Here is a 17,362-nt window from a genome sequence, read left to right on the forward strand (position 1 = left end):
GTTTGCCACTTCGTCTACATACAAACGCGCGTTATTCAGTGTGCACCAATTTTTTTATGATGTTTAAGGAATGACTTTAATATTTTTCTATCTATTCGAAATAAGATAAAAAATTTGGTGCACACTGAATAACGCGCGTAGCGGGATATTTTACAGTGTGCACCACATTTGTTATGTTATTTCGAATAGACAGAAAAAATATTACAGCCATTTCTTATAATTTAATTCTAAATTCCATTTTAAACCGTAGAAAACCATGAAAAAACGTTAATGACGTCACGGTCACATGACTAAATTATGTCTATGGGCTGATAACAAAATAACGTCAGCCAATCAGAAGACATGTAACATCCAAAATTAAATTATTGTTAAATGTTACAAGTAACAACAAAATATACTGAAAAAATATAAAAGACTATAGTTAAACTTGCATTGGTTGTTCTTAATTATGTTTATGTGTACCAAATGGTCTGACCTGAAAAATACTGAATTCATTACACAATACACGTGATAAGCTTTCATCTTATGGCTTGAAAATACTGTTTGAAAATATACCTAATAACTTAAATCTAAAGGAAATTATGAAATCATACAGGAATGCATGACTTTATAATTAAGAATTTGTTATATTATTTAGAAGCATTGTTTACATTGACAATCATACATATTGTTCAATGTGTAGTGTTGGTTTTATACATTTAGTATGCTGTAATCAAGTGATTGTTGCTTGTTGTATTTGCCCCAATACAACTGTTTCTCGTTTATTGGTTTTCGACAAAAGAGGGACGAAAGATACCAAAGGGACAGTCAAACTCATAAATCTAAAACAAACTGACAACGCCATGGCTAAAAATGAAAAGACAAACAGAAAAACAATAGTACACATGACACAACATAGAAAACTAAAAGAATAAACAACACGAACCCCACAAAAAACTAGGGGTTATTTTAGGTGCTCCGGAAGGGTAAGCAGATCCTGCTCCACATGTGGCACCCGTCGTGTTGCTTATGTGATTACAAATCCGGTAAATAGTCTAATTCGGTAGGTCACATTCATGAAAGGGAAGGGGTATTGTAGTTACGACGTAAGGAACATATCCGATATCATTTGTGAAACGAACGGTTATTCCATAACGGTCAACCAACCCGTGATTGCGTCCGTTAAATTTACGAAGGGATGATTTCAACTTCACCATTTGGAACTCTTGGTTTAATAGCTTCCTTGTGAGCAGTAACCCTCTATCAAGAAAATCATGATAGGAAATGCAAGCACGGGAATATCGTATCAATTGGGAGATATATACCCCGTATGCAGGTGCTGCTGGAATGTTGCTACTTAGAAATGGAAAGTTCACAATTGGAAAGCTGAAATCATCTCTTTTGTCGTAAAGTTTTGTTTTCAACCGACCCTTATTGTCAATTTCTAGATGTAAGTCAAGATATGAAGCCGACTTAACTGTATATGTAGTATCCTTTATCTCCAATTCGACGGGATAGATGCGTTCCACATAGTCACCAAATTTTGAATTGTTTAGTGAAAGAACGTCATCTATATAGCGGAAAGTAGAGTTAAAGGATATTGCTAACTTCTTATCTTTCTTCCTAAGAAGTTCCTGCATGAAGTCAGGCTCATAATAATAAAGAAACAAGTCGGCAAGTAGAAGGGCACAGTTTGTTCCCATTGGGATGCCGACAGTCTGTTGAAAAACACGTCCTCCGAACGTTACAAATATGTTGTCAATCAAATATCGGTTTCAGAGAATTTTTTGTTTGAATCAGAGTGATTCTTTACAAAGTATGATTTATCCCTGCCTAAGACAAGATACTTGTATCTACGTTGGCCATTCTTTTTTATGAAGCAAAGTAATACCAACTCTTTCAATTTGTCTTTTAGTTTGGAATGTGGAATACTTGTGTAAAGAGTAGAAAAGTCAAATGTTTTAATACTGTTACAAGATGAAAGAGAGTTAGATTGTATGTACTCTAAAAGATCTTTGGAATTTTTAAGTATCCACATCTGATTCACGCCACCTCTAGAATAGGCAGTTTCACAATAACTTTGAAGCCCGTCTTTGATTGCTGATAAAATAGATGTTAATAATTTAGAAAGAGGTTTCGTGGAGCACTTGGAAGACCCAGCAATATACCGTTGTTTGTAAGGACACTTATGTAGTTTGGGTATCCAATACAGTGATGGAAGATCCAGTTCTTCATCTTTGGTTGAAATACCAAAGGAACAAAGAACAGACCTATGATTATCCAGGATTTCCTCTTTGGTAAGTGTCGTGAGGGTATATGTTGAGTTTCCAAGTGAATTTTCTATACCTAATTCGTTTATCAAGCAATTAATGTAGTGACTTTTACGTGTCACGATATTTGTCTATCCCAAATTCATGTATTTGGTTTTGATGTTATATTTGTTATTCTCGTGGGATTTTGTCTGATGCTTGGTCCGTTTCTGTGTGTGTTAGTTACATTGTAGTGTTGTGTCGTTGTTCTCCTCTTATATTTATGCGTTTCCGTCAGTTTTAGTTTGTTACCCCGATTTTGTTTTTTGTCCATGGATTTATGAGTTTGAACAGCGGTATACTACTGTTGCCTTTATTTACAGACAAAAACGATGTTATTTGGGGCTTTGTCTGCGGGGACAACAACATATTTATCATGGAGGTCGGATAAGTGTTTAGCAACATTTGGGTCTTTAAAGATTGACGTAGCATGGACATTGATGGACCCATTCAGTTTCTTGATTCTGATTTGTATTAACGACCTCACTGCCTTAATCCATTCGGATAGAGTGTCTACGTCTTCCTTTTCACGTTTAGCCCATTGCCTGTCATAATCCTCGACTGAATCCATCAAAGGTATTTTCGATTGAACTAATTTATGATGAAGGATATTGCCTAGGTTGACGCCATCGAGACCTTTGTTGGCAAAGGAAAGATTTAGAAAAGATCTTTTCTCTTTTTCATCTTTTCCAATGCGAACTGACTTGAAAAGTCTGTGACTTGCAATATCCGAAATTATAGCTTGAAGTTTGTATTGGTTTGAATGAGGGTTTGTAACAGAGGATTCCAAACATAAATTGAACAGAGAATGAAGTTTTGAAAGGGGTAATGAATAAAGTTTCGTGCAAATGTGATGAATACCTAACGTCTTTTGTATGAATGACAGCAAGTCATTAATAGAGACATTATGCAGAGAAGGTGATGTATAATGACGATGACCATGACTGCGTCTACGTCGAGGAGTCGAGTTGAAAATATTCATCACATTCACCGAGTTACACGAAGGACTAGATAGAATACCTATACCGACAAGCTGCTAAGTTTTCTCTCTTCAAAAACTTCTCTTCATTTTGTCATTCTTGTGCTTTTATAGCATATAAAATTGACATACGTTATTAATTTTGCTATATTTTTAACGTCGTTCCTATTTGTTTATGCATTCGTATCTTTTAATCTCCGATGAGAAGTTGTCTCGCATGAAAACGTAATACTATTTCCTGTGTTTTGTACTTTTATTTGCTTGTTGACCCGCCGAATGATATTTTTATAAGCGCATCAATATATGCTCCTTGGCAATCTGATCATGCATATATAATATGTTCGTTCAGGTGTACTGAACAGTACCGGTATTTTAAACGTTTTATATTTTGGCTAGAATTCACGTAAATGTAGTGTGTATGAAGGTTATTTGAAATATATATTAAATGTATATTAGCTATGAATAGTAAGTAGAATTATACAACATAAAAAGTAAGTAGAATTATACAACCTAGTTGTACATGTGCAGTACAAATGAATTTGATAATCATTCAAGCAAAACGTTTTCTAATACCTGTATTCCAAATAGTAATGTAATTTTGTATTTTTGTACACACCTGCAATTATTGGTGTAAATATTGATTTTGTTAACAGTAAATTAAAAACCAAACTAAATTATGTACTTTCACTGTACTAAATTTTTTTCAATATTTTAGTTAGTTTGACATCTTTACGCTATATCCATTGGATGTTAGATGTGTACCGACTGATATTTCATTTTTTAATACATGATTTGTTTTGCATTAGTTAGTATTGGCCTTGAACTTGTCAGTAAGTGCCAGTACTCACAGATCAGTACTTAATCAAGTTAATGTCTTTTTTGTTTTTTGGGTGCACACGTACGCGTTCGCATTCACTTTAGGTACACATGTATATCTATACATTTAGATCCATCTGATCGTGTTGAGTCTTTTTCATTTGATATTTATAGTTTGTTAACGTTCTTATGTTGTACTGTTACACAACTGATCCCGGTTAGGGGAGGGTTGGCACCTTCAAACTGGTTTAACTCCGTCATATTATGTTTTGGCCTCTCCCAAGCCAAGAGCCTGTAATTCAGTAGTTGTCGTGTGTTGCCGCGTGTGTTACATATTTGTTTTTCAGTAATTATTTTGAACACACATTAGGCTGTTAATTTTCTCGATTAAATTGTTTGACATTTGTCATTTCGGGGCCTTTTATAGCTGACTATACGGTATGGGAATTGCTCTTTGTTGAAGGCCATACAATGATTTATAATTGTTAATTTCTGTGTAAATTGGTCTCTTGTGGAGAGTTCTCTCATTGGAAATCATCACATCTTTTTTGGTTTACAGCAATTGAACTCAATGCCGTACAATACAACTCTCTTCATAATGGATGTGATAGTGTAATATCGCGTTTGAGGACCCTTTATCCGAGGTGTTTGCTAATGAAAAAGTTTCCTTCGTGTGAAGTTGTGCAGATGACATTGGAATATGCAAGATGGCCACAGTTACCAAGGTTATAAGATTCAGCTTAATAAAAATGTTGCCTGTGATGTGTTTAGGTACCGACAGTAATTAGGGACTTCATAATGGCTGTCATTGCCATGAAAACTAGGGAAAGCTGTATTTTCTTGAATAAAATTATATCAAACAATTTGGTTATTTGACATGTTATGGGTCAATGCATATGATATCTGTATTGGAATTATGGCGTTGGCTATCGTTACCATGGAAACACCAACATAATCAAAATATACCAATTTTATAATATATTTTTTAAATGTGATATGGTATGTGAAAAGTTCATAATTGACTTTAGAATCTGTAAAATTTCCAATTACCTTAACAACATCAAGCTATTAATGTTAAATTAAAAAAAATGCGTCAAATGTTCTGTAAATTCAAAGGAATGTGTCGTCATGCATACTGGTGCATTGATTGAACAAATTTTATTATATGTCTGCAGCCAGGGCCACAAAATAATGGAAGGTCCTATTGTTTTCGAAAGAAAAGACACAATGAAATGGAAGATTAACAAGAAGGATATTAACCAATTTAACAAAATAGGTCCATCTTTACAGTAAAGATAATTTTAGATCATAACAACAAAGGTCAAGAATCTCTTGGAGGAAGAAAGAACTCAACTAACTTCATCAGACCAACATAAAGATTATACTTCAAATTCTAAACAAATATCATCAAGTACATAACTTTTATCGTTTTGATAAAGAAAAAAATGTCTTTTAATTGAAATCTATTTATTATACCAAAAAAGCTTAATGACAATGCGTATTTAATCAACTCAGTATCAACATAAAAGTAAAATACCAGCGCTTATGTATTTTTTTGGATCAAAGGAGTAGGTCCGGTAAGGGCCGATTTTGGCCCCAAATTTTAGTTTCATCTAACGAGATATTTAGGACACTTTTTAAACACTTAAGTGTCTATTTCAATTGATTCGATTAGTTTATATTAAAGATTTTAACTGATTCAGTTATTAAAAACGCTCCGATTGAAGCTAAAATATGAAAAATCTATCAAATATGCCAAAAAACGTCACTTTTCAGATGGTTTTCGTCAAAAATGAAAGTGGCCGCATCCGTTTTCATCCTCAACCTTTATATATGTTATGTATTATCATCAAATACAACTTACATTTCAATATTATGAATGAACACGAATGCGGCCACTTTCATTTAAGACGGAAACCGTCTAAAATTTAACTAAAATGCTATAATTGTGAAGATTTCAGTAATTTAGCATGACTTAATGATGCTAGTACACGATATATGTGCATTGTATTGTTAAAAACAGAACATATTTATGTAGCAGAAGCATTCTACTTTCTAAAAAATAGCTAAAAGATTACATTTTAACAATTTTGCAAAACTGCTTAATTTTGGGGCCAAAAAGGGGTCTTACTGAACCTACTCCTTTAAATGTACGAAGTGTAAAACATACATTTTCAAACTTTGTATTGTATAGTATGTTTAAAAAAAACTTTGTATAGTATGACCAGACTATTTGGACTGTGCAGTGTGAAAATAGTTTTTTAAACAACATTTTATTAAATCAATCGTTTTAATGTATTATATTTACTAAGGTTTAGCATTTATTTTATTAGTCTGGACATTGTCGTAAATTTAGAAAAAAGTGTTTTACACGGATAATGTGTCATAATCTTGGACAAAGGTCTTAAATGCATTCACTCTATTTATTTAAATATTTATTCTCTGTGACAATTTGGACAATAACTTACACATACGTGTCGAACACTAATTACTCTTTGAATCAATTGTTATTTCTATTTGGTATCTGCTAATCTGCTTAACCTTTAATTGCTTGTGCTTATATGTATATTGTGATTGTTTGCATGTAACATTACATTTAGTTTGGAGTTTGTTGTTCGGTCGTGCCGGACTGTTAGTATAAAAGTTTAAGGAGCGAAATATTCCTTCTTGATTTCCATATAGACGGAACGCCGTTTTACCCGGTAATAATAGTATCAACACATATATTTATTCGCAACAAGCTGAAAGGTAACAAAATTACAACAACATATCAGTATTATTATGTTTAACGTCCTATAATTCATGTAGTGTGTTTTGTCTGAAGGCAATTTGAGAGACATATTGAATGTATATAAACTATATATAGTAAGTATAATTTTACATTACTAAAATATTGTATTGTATTATATGTTCGTGTACAAAATGAATTATTGATAATCAGCAAAAGTTGTCATATATTCCAAATGGTAACGCAATTTTGTTTTTAATTCTATTAGAAAATAACATATGCACCTACAAGTACATGTATACACAGCTCGGTGCCGCTTGATAGTGTGCGTGTTCGTGTAAAGCGAGCTGTCAGACTGATGTGGAGGTTGTTATATGTATTGGTATACAGATGAATATGGTTGGTGACCTGAAACATGTCTGCCACTGTTACAATGGTCTAGAAATAAACAGCGTCAAATCTGGTCTAAGTCAACAATTTTATTAATTTGATTTTTATTTTCAATTACGATCATCCCTTTTTTAAAAGTGGTACATTTATATGTTTTTTTCTTTTAAAAACACACTACATGAATAAAAAGATGAATATGATTGATGAAAAAGTGATACATGAATATACAGATGAATATAGTCGATGAAAAAGTAATACTATTTATATACCTCTTTATGAAATTGTCACCAAAGCATGGCAAATAAATAGAGCATGCCTACCACCTATATCATAAACAGTTTTGAAAGAATATGTTACAAGTCAAGATGAGAATACTAGTAATAAAAAGAAAATGCAATATAATAAAAACATTATAATCCATAAAGATATGGATGGACTAAGAGTGGAAGGACAATTACAATTTAAAATATGGACAAGGTCAGCTACTGCAATTTGTGGTCATGCAACTGCAGGTAAAAATATACACATAATTTATAAAGATTTATTATTATCTATACATGTAAGGGAGCTACCATTTGATTTTTATGGGGGGGCTAGGATGAAAAATTTTGTCCTGCATTTTTTTTTAGTTGTAATCTCTGTCCTGCCTTTTTATTTTTCACTCTATTCGGTCCTGCCTTTTTTTTTTATTAGTTTATCCTGACTTTTTTTTACCTAAATTGTCATCCTGCCTTTTTTTTTTGCAAAGTGTCTCATCCTGCCTTTTTTTTTACTCAAAACTCCTGTCCTGCCTATTTTTTTTCAAATTTCATCCTAGCCCCCCCCCCCCCCCCATAAAAATCAAATGGTAGCTCCCTAAAGAGACCCCAGTTAAACAAATAGTGTAAATTATTGATGATATTTTTTTAGGTTTGTAAATAAAAGGCAAGTGATTTTATTTTTCTACAATTGTAACTTATAGTTCTATTTTTATTATGTCTCTCTCAACATAACTGAGTCGATAGATAGAGGTCGAGAAGGTAGGTAGTGCTTGCTCGCGCGTGAGTGCATTTGTAAAAACTTTCCTAATTTTCAGACAATATATAAGCTAACAAGTATAAGATTCAATAGATTTTTAATTTACTTATAAACTTAAAGACGGATACGGTCACGCCGCTTTTGTATACTTAGAGTCTGTCGGGAAGTCATATATAATAATCTAATGGTATTTTCCTGTATTTAAATGTTCTTGAACGGATTTTGGGGACCTGTTTTTTTTTTTATTTTTTTTTTTATTTTTTTTTTTTTTTAAATATATCTAATTGGAAAGTTGTAGCGATTCAGTGACATATTTTTATTTTGTTTGTTTTTAAAGAAGCAAATATCGTTCAATATTTCAACATCTAGTTACATTATAAACAATCAAGTGGTAGTTTAGTAATTTTTTTTTAACCAACGCTCTCTGTACGTTGAAAACCATGACTTTTCAAGGTTTGAAGGTAGCCTGTTCCTAGGTAAGATATATGTATCTTTAATTCCTATACACTATATAATCATTTCTAGAGTCATTCCAAAATTATCCGGACGTTGGTCTGAGACGGCCTCTATAAAATGACCTACCAATTGTATTAATGTCAAGTTGTTTCCGTCCTGAACGTGCATGAAATATTTGCCATTCGGGACGTTAAATATCAGACTATCCACGATACATAGCTTATAGTTCTATTTATTAATCAATATACATAGTAGTTGTATAACAACTTACGTCGGGCACATTATTTTCGATGTTTGTTTGTTATCTGATATTGTCTTTTTCTAATTTTATATTTGCGGGTAATACTGTCAATATGCCACCCGAACTCAACGTAAATTAGAATGAAAATTGAAAATAGCAGTATTAAGACTTAATCTAAAAAGACTGCGAAGTCATATAGTACATACTGTAGTGTACTCTACAATGAAATTTAAGTATTTTCCGTCTGCATATTTATACATGTACAACCCGTGTTACACAAATATATGTACATCCGTCTATATATCAACCAACTGTTACACATCTTTTTTTTTTTTTTTTTTTTTTTTAAATAAGTCTATGTCAGGTTAATATCATATTTAAATGTTCATATCAATAATTCAAAGTGTATAGATACAGTTGGATGATTTTTGATGGATGCAGCAGTACACACAAACATAAATGAATTTAAATCATTAAGTTATCACGCGAGAGGAAAATTAATAAAACACTTGGATTTATATGCCTCACGTCATGGTTCATAAGCTAGTATTTCAATATAACAGGATGGTAAATACTTGAAAGAAATGTGATTAGTACGGATAAGTAGCTGACAAAATAAAAGCATGAAGAAATACGAAATCGGACCTGACGGGGGATGGGGCTGGATGGTCTGTCTTGGGACCTTCATTGTAGCGTTCATAGTAGAGGGAACGACGGCTGCGTTTGGAGTTCTAATTAAACCAATTCAAGAAGAATTTCAAGCATCAAAGTCCAGTACTACATGGGTAGCCTCGCTGTCATTTGGAGTATGCTACCTCATAGGTATGTTTGTGTATATCTTAATGATTATCCAGTAAATAAAACTTTATTTATAGGTTATCCATTGATTATTACTTTAAGTTCATTGTTTTATTGGTTTTGATTTCGTGTAATCATTTCGAGACAATTGTAGAATTGTAGTTTTAAATTATTGTGGTTCTATGGATATGTTATAATACACAGCTTACTATTTTGAAGTTTTATCCAGGCAATCTTCCCTTTTTAAAGAAAAATATAATGTTGATATTTAACAATAAGCCTTCATATAACTATTCAATAACAAGCTACATGTTTATAAAATAAAATGATGTGATATAATTGCAAATGAGACAACTCTCCACAAACTGACGTAGAAGGAAAGCAACTATATGTTACCGCATGGCCTTCAACAATGAGCAAAACCCATACTACATAACAAGCTATAAAAGGCTCCGAGAGGACAAATGATAACAATTCAAACGAGAAAAACAATGACCAGGTTATATGTGCAAAACAATAACCGAAAAACAAATATGGAATATTTCCTTCATAATGTAATGTGACAGTTGGTATCCATTCGTTTGGTGTGTGTTGAGCTTTTAATTTTGCCATTTGATAAGGTCGGTTATGGTCTTTCCGTTTTAAATTTTCTTCGGGAGTTCAGTAGTTTTGTGATTTTACTTTTTTCCAAGCAATGATTCAACGTATCAAGTATCCAAATATATTTGTCCTAATATAAACATTTACTTTTTTCAGGACCAATAGTTGGTATGTTTCTGGAAAGATTTTCCTTACGACAAGTAACAATCACCGGTGCTGTTATAGGATTCTTCGCATTTACAGTCTCTGCATTTTCTCCAAACATTACAGTTCTTATCATAGCTTATGGAATTTTGGGAGGTACTATTAACTTCATTATTTTATTATAACAATAAAAACTTAAACAATACATTAAAAGAGACGCCAGTTATCAAAGGGATATTCAAACTCGTACATGCAAGTCGAAAACAAACGGACTGTGTTTTGACAAACGTTAAAAAGTATACAAAACACAAGATAGAAATGTTAAGACGGAACAATAAGAACCCCGCCAAATCTGGAGTGAACCCAGATGCTCCGGATCGGTCAGATCCTGTTCCACATGTGGCAGCCATCGTGCTTATATTGTAATACAAACCCGGTGATAAATAGACAATAATAGTGCATTGACTTGACATATCAACGATATAAGGACGAGGCTTAGAAACAGGGAAATGCGAGTCTGTGATATGTCAAGCTAAGTCAATGCACTATTATTGTCTTTATACTGCAATCTAAAACAATATTTTCAATGGTTGTTTAATGCGTTAAGGTTATTTATTCAATATAAATATTGGGGAAAATCCCTTTTAAAAAGGCCTCATATCATGCTCGCGGAGAAATATACAACACAATGAAATGTACATATTTACCTGTTGAAACTCACACTCGATGGTGAACAAAATCGTTTGAGTATGGACTTCAATATCAACCATAAGCATGAAACATAATGATTTATAGGTTGCAAACAAAAATATTAACAAATGAAATATGTTTTTCCAATAATTGCAAAAGAAACAAGGTTGAGTCGATCCACGCATCGTTGTATGCATTGGAAACAAGAACAGGTTGAAGAGGTCGTATGAATAATTAAATATTATTTCAATCGACATTTTCTATTTAAATATTAATGAGGAAAAGTGATATCGGGTCAGTGACTGTATATGACATAGAAATATACAGTCAACGCATTTTGACTGCTCAAATAGAACGAGTGCAGTATAAGTCTAATTAGGCAGGTAACCCTCGAGAAAAAGAGGACCACATATTGGTTACAACAATTGGCCTTCGTTATCTGTAAAACAAATATTCCATAACGGGGAACCAACTCGTGATGGCGTCTGTAAAAGTCAGAATAATCTTTTTATAGAATTTGCAGTGATAAACTTAAAAAAATCGTTCGGAATTAAAGATAAACTCATCATAGATACAGGATTAAATTTTGTTTTTACGCCAGACGCGCGTTTCGACCACAAAAAAACGCGTTTCGTCCACAAAAAAACCCTCATCATTGACGCTTGAATCCAACAAAGTTTAAAAGGCCAAATAAAGTACGACGTGGAAGAGCATTGAGGACCAAAATTACTAAAAGTTTTGCCAAATACAGCTTTTCCTGAGGAAGAAAAGCCTTAGTATTTCAAAAATTCAAACGATTTGTAAACAGTTAATTTACAAATATGACCATATAAATGATAATTCATGTCAGCACAGAAGTGCTGACTGTGTTGACTTCTCGAGGATTAAAACTCAACCAGCAGTGGCATCGACTCAATGGTTGTAAATAAACTCATCATAGATACCAGGATTAAATTAAATGCAACACATTCATGCAAAGCTTTAAGGGCTTTTTTTAGGGGCCAGTTGAAGGACGCCTCCGGGTGCGGGAATTTCTCGCTACATTGAAGACCTGTTGGTGACCTTCTGCTGTTTTTTTTTTTTTTTTTCTATGGTCGGGTTGTTGTCTCTTTGGCACATTCCCCATTTCCATTCTCAATTTTAAAGCTTTGATTTCTTGTCTTTATTGACCTATATTTGAAGTCCCTTTTCTGTTTCGTCAAAGTTTAAGATTTCCAATTATTATGGCATGAAAATAACTGAAGATACATTGTTTGTAGAAGCGCATCGGATGCAGTGAATTTGGTACCGTTGTATGTCATTTATGTAACCGATGTGCGTTTATACGATTTTGTATTCATTTTACGTACACAATACACGAAAAAAATTGAAAATGTATTTTCTGTATGTGCTATTGCAACATGCCAGTCTTATAACCTAAACCCATTTAGTTCTAATTTAGGCAGAAATATAAGCTTAACCGATGTAGGCATAATATATGCTAAAAAATATATGTTTTGAAAACAGAAAGTTAATGCGTATTCACCTCGTTAACAAAATTAATGCTATATACATTTAACTTTGATTAAAATGTTTTACAGGCATAAGTATGGGTGTGACATTTATGACAGCAACCATTGCTGTAGGCAGATATTTCAACAACAGACGCGCAATGGCAACGGGATTAGCCATGAGTGGAGCTGGTTTTGGAATGTTTGTATATCCGTTCGTTACAGAAATCATTCTGCAAGTGCTTGACTGGCGAGGGACTGTTTTGTTGATAGCAGCTATTTACCTTAACTGTGCTGTAAGTGGAGCGATGTTTAGACCACTGGCTGTTCGTGAACCCGAAAATGAAAATACCAATACAAAGGTGTTGACAGAAACACGTGACGAATTCATCTTTCCACTAAAAAGAAAACTTTTATCTGAAAATAATTACCATTCTTTACAACATATAAGTGACAACGGTCTTCAATACGACGAACCAGCAGCAAAATCCAATAGCATGGATTGTGTGAAAATTACTGATAAATTTTTGTTGAACGGTTTATCTAGAAACGATATATACAGTAGTGGCTTCATGCAAATTTCATGCGAACAAATACAATCTGAACAGAACCTATCATATAGTGAACCAGAGAAAGAAAAGTCTCGTTGTGTAAATATAAGGCATTTTGAAGATAACTTCCACGTATTGAAGCAGCCTTCCTTTATCGTAGTATTGTTTACTATGGTGTTTTGGTCAGGTACAATTTTTAACATCTTAGACTACTTCGTTATCTTGGATTTTGAATTTTGCAGTGCTCTCCTTAGAAATGAATCAAAATAATATGTGCATGAAAATATACATATGTTTTCCTATAAAGTTTTTATCGCACGTATCTTCATACGTCCTAACTAGATTAAGTATGTCAGCCTGCTACCGCATTTAATTATTTAAACCCGAAATCTCTTTTAATTCATTTTCAAAGTCTTACGATATTACCTTCTATTGGGGAAAACATCTGAAGTGTCATTGAAACACAGGCATATGACTTGAATGGTTCATTTGTACATTTATGAAGAAAAAAAAAACCAAATTAACAAAACTACCGAACTCCCGAGAAAAATTCAAAACGGAAGTGCCTTATAAAATGGCAAAATCAAAAGCTGACACGAATAACTGCTGTAATAGGTATGACTTGGTACAAGCTTTTTCTTATGTAGAAAGTGATGGAATGGTTTTATAGAGAGCTAAACCTCTCACTTGTATGACAGTCGCTTAAAATGGACAACGATGCGAGAATAAAACGTCAAAAATATGAGTACAGCAGACAAAGTTATATTATATAATTAATCACTATAAAGACAAACAAATAAAACGCACTAGCAAAAACAAAAGAAAAGAATATACAAATTTACCATAACCCAAATACGGGATGGGATGTATACATAAGTACCGTGCCATGTCAAATGCATATTACAAAATAGATCAGTAAACAGTCAACGTAATAATTTACAGAATTAGACTATTTACCGGATTTGTTATAACATAAGCAACACGACGGATCTGCTTACCCTTCCGGAGCACCTGAGATCACCCCTAGTTTTTGGTGGGGTTCGTGTTGTTTATTCTTTAGTTTTCTGTGTTGTGTCATGTGTGCTGTTGTTTGTCTGTTTGTCCTTTTCATTTTTAGCCATGGCGTTGTCAGTTTATTTTCGATTTATGAGTTTGACTGTCCCTCTGGTATCTTTCGTCTCTCTTTCACAAAGACAAATAAAAGAAATATTTAACACAGTATTTCGATAATTAAAGAAAATTCCCTATTCCAATAAAATTTGTTGTTTCATATCTTTCATGTTTTTGGATTTTTCCCTGCATGTATTGATCTTGTTTATATGAAAAAATACTAACTTTAGTAGTGTACAAGTAGTTCTGTAATTTCAATAATCAGTTCTTGATATAGACAAAGAATCAAAATTGTTTTTAATACTACGTCTGTTTCTGCTTTGTTTCAGTTCAGTACATATGTACTCTTTACATCCCAGATTTCGCTTCTTCAAAAGGGGTTCCAGGAACAGAAAGTGCCTTACTAGTGTCTTTCATAGGAGTAACTAATACATTAGGACGGATATTTACAGGATTTATAATAGATTTCCTTCACATAAGGAGTATAACATTATACTTCACAGCATTTGTCGTTATTACTATAGGAACATTTCTCCTTCCCTTTTGTATAAGTTTCTGGCAGATAGCAGTATATTCAATAATTTCAGGATTCTGTGTGGGTAAGTGCATTTATCTCAAGACTTTTCAATACAATACAGGTTTGGTATAAAATATTTCACTATCTGATCCCAAATCAGCCATAATATTTACAATGGTCATCAAAAATCATGTAACACCGAATTTCCTATAGGACGAAAAACGTTGAGATGTAACTAATACAAAACAAACGAATGGCGAGTATCGTTTATTTGATGGAATAGACTTCAAAGATCGCACTTCCATAGACAACGCTACAATATAAAACTAAATGGTTTCCTTAATTATGTATTTGTTTGTTATATATTTTAGCTCATGATTTGAAAATATTGAACGTCCCTCCAGTACGGAAGTAATTGCGTATGTTTATACCCTAAGGTTCTTTCGGTCAAATTTACACAGTTCAGAAGACTTATATACCTCCAGCTTATATCGCCATTACTGATCTTTATTTACTTGTTGCAACTATTAAATGTGATTTTGTCAATTCAATTGTATATGTCATAAAAAAATAGTTGGTAGAGTTATGTTTTTGTTTTGCAGGAACTTTCACAGGAATGAGAACTATTGTGATCGTGGACTTTGTAGGAATAGATTATCTGTCTCATGCGTATGGATGGGTATCATTTGTCCAGGGAATATCGTGTATACCAGTACCACCGTTAGCGGGTAAGATAATTAGTACCTACAACCGAACGATATGATTCCATTCCCAGCCATTATTTAATGATATGGTATAAACGTAATCTATTTAGGCAATGTAATGTCATGAGCAAACAGAAGGGATTTGGACTTGTGATCTTTCTGTTTAGTTATAACTTATATAGATATAAGAAAAATAACAAATAATACAGACCTCCGAGGAAAATTCAAAACGGAAAGTCCCTAATCAAATGGCAAAGTCAAAAGCTCAAACATATCAAACGAATGGATAGTATCCGACATTTTCCTGACTTGGTACAGGCATTTTCCTATGAAGAAATTATGGATTAAACCTGGTTTTATAGTATACATGTAGCTAGGTAAACCTCTCACAGGTATGACAGTAGCATACAATTCCATTATAATGACAACAATGTATGAACAAAACAAACAGTACAATAGGTGTTAAAATGTCAAAAATAAGGGTACAGCAGTCAAAAGTGTGTTTTAATCTTAATTACTAATAATTACATTAGATGTATGTTTCATTACAATACTTTATTCTGATTGGCTAACTGCACATCAAGTGTTATTCCGTAAGCAATTGCATCACTCAATAAAACTTTTCATTCATGATAACACGTGGTCCCACAATAAAGTGCACAGGTGAATTAAATAAAAACAATATAAAATTCGTGTTTTCTTGATCATAGCTTAGAAGACAAGAATACAAAAAATGACCATACTTTTAGCATAATAACACAATGACGGGTTGTATGACCCAAACCACGTCAAATAATGGATATTTGAAAATAAACTTAACAATTAAGGGGGGATATTAATTTTTTTAAGGATTAATCCATTGATTTGTTATTTTTCAATTTGATTTATTAATTACATACAATCAAATCTGTTTTCATCTCATTGACTAAAAGGTCCATGTTTATTGCTATCAAGTAACGTCCGTCGTCGTTTTCAAAACAAACCTTTTCTTTACTAACTACAGGCATATATAGATTAAATTTTTTATAAGTGCTCAATCCTCCTCTAACCATGGACAGTTGTCAAACAACACAACATAAACAAAAACCCTCTCAATATCAGTTGGAAATACCTTTACTCATCACAAACAAGTAATACAAAAAATCAATACACGAAGTACCAATCTTAAGAGTACTTGTAGTTACTAAAAGCTAGAAGTCTTAGCCTAACAACATAACAAATCATTTTCAGACTATCATATTGTCTTTTTTCTTAGTGTACTCGTGTTTTGTGGTCACACCAAGGACGTGCATAGTACAAATCATCGGTCACACTTGCTGTTATCCCATCGTATCGCTCTTATTTATGTTCACCCAAAAGTGATACGCATTAAAACGTATCCGCTATATAATATTATATAATACAATAAAATTCATCGTATATTATTTTTATGTTGAAGGTTTCATTTATGATACATCTGGATCTTACTTCTACACGTTTTTACTGGTTGCCTCATACTATCTGTGCGGTTGTGTAACCAGTCTATCACTACGTCTCGGTAACAGATGTTGTAAAACTGAACAGAAACAAACAGAACAGGAACAGACTTTAGAAACATAATTATTTATTGAATTAAAAAAGTTCTATTGCAATTAAAGAGGAAAAAAATGTCGACATTTAAAGTCCAAAGTCGAGAAATAGTATGCATCATATAAAATAACTTGCAAAACTGGTTAAATCTCAAAAAGTAAAATCACTAAAATACTGAACTAGAAAATTCAAAACGGAAAGTCCCTAATCAAATGGCAACATCAAAAGCTCAAACACATCAAACGAATGGATATATAACAATTGTCATTTTCCT

At 32.8% G+C, this 17,362-nt stretch overlaps 1 protein-coding gene across 4 annotated transcripts; it reads left to right on the plus strand.

Annotated features, from left to right (window-relative positions):
- The first annotated feature begins 3,648 nt into the window (after positions 1-3,648).
- Positions 3,649-17,180, plus strand: LOC139524140 (monocarboxylate transporter 14-like). Of its 4 annotated transcripts, none has more exons than XM_071318737.1 (7): positions 3,649-3,732; positions 9,479-9,737; positions 10,470-10,613; positions 12,728-13,375; positions 14,628-14,897; positions 15,418-15,543; positions 16,958-17,180. In XM_071318737.1, the coding sequence occupies exons 2-7, from the start codon at positions 9,539-9,541 to the stop codon at positions 17,116-17,118; spliced, it is 1,548 nt and encodes a 515-aa protein (XP_071174838.1). In that variant the 5' UTR covers positions 3,649-3,732; positions 9,479-9,538; the 3' UTR covers positions 17,119-17,180. The 4 variants fall into 4 exon arrangements, with proteins under 4 accessions (XP_071174838.1, XP_071174837.1, XP_071174836.1 ...); XM_071318736.1 differs by lacking the exon at positions 3,649-3,732 and adding an exon at positions 6,626-6,948; XM_071318735.1 differs by lacking the exon at positions 3,649-3,732 and adding an exon at positions 7,417-7,713.
- The last annotated feature ends 182 nt before the right edge of the window (positions 17,181-17,362 follow it).

The sequence above is a fragment of the Mytilus edulis genome, chromosome 5, assembly GCF_963676685.1.
Source record: "Mytilus edulis chromosome 5, xbMytEdul2.2, whole genome shotgun sequence".
Taxonomy (NCBI): Eukaryota; Metazoa; Mollusca; class Bivalvia; order Mytilida; family Mytilidae; genus Mytilus; species Mytilus edulis.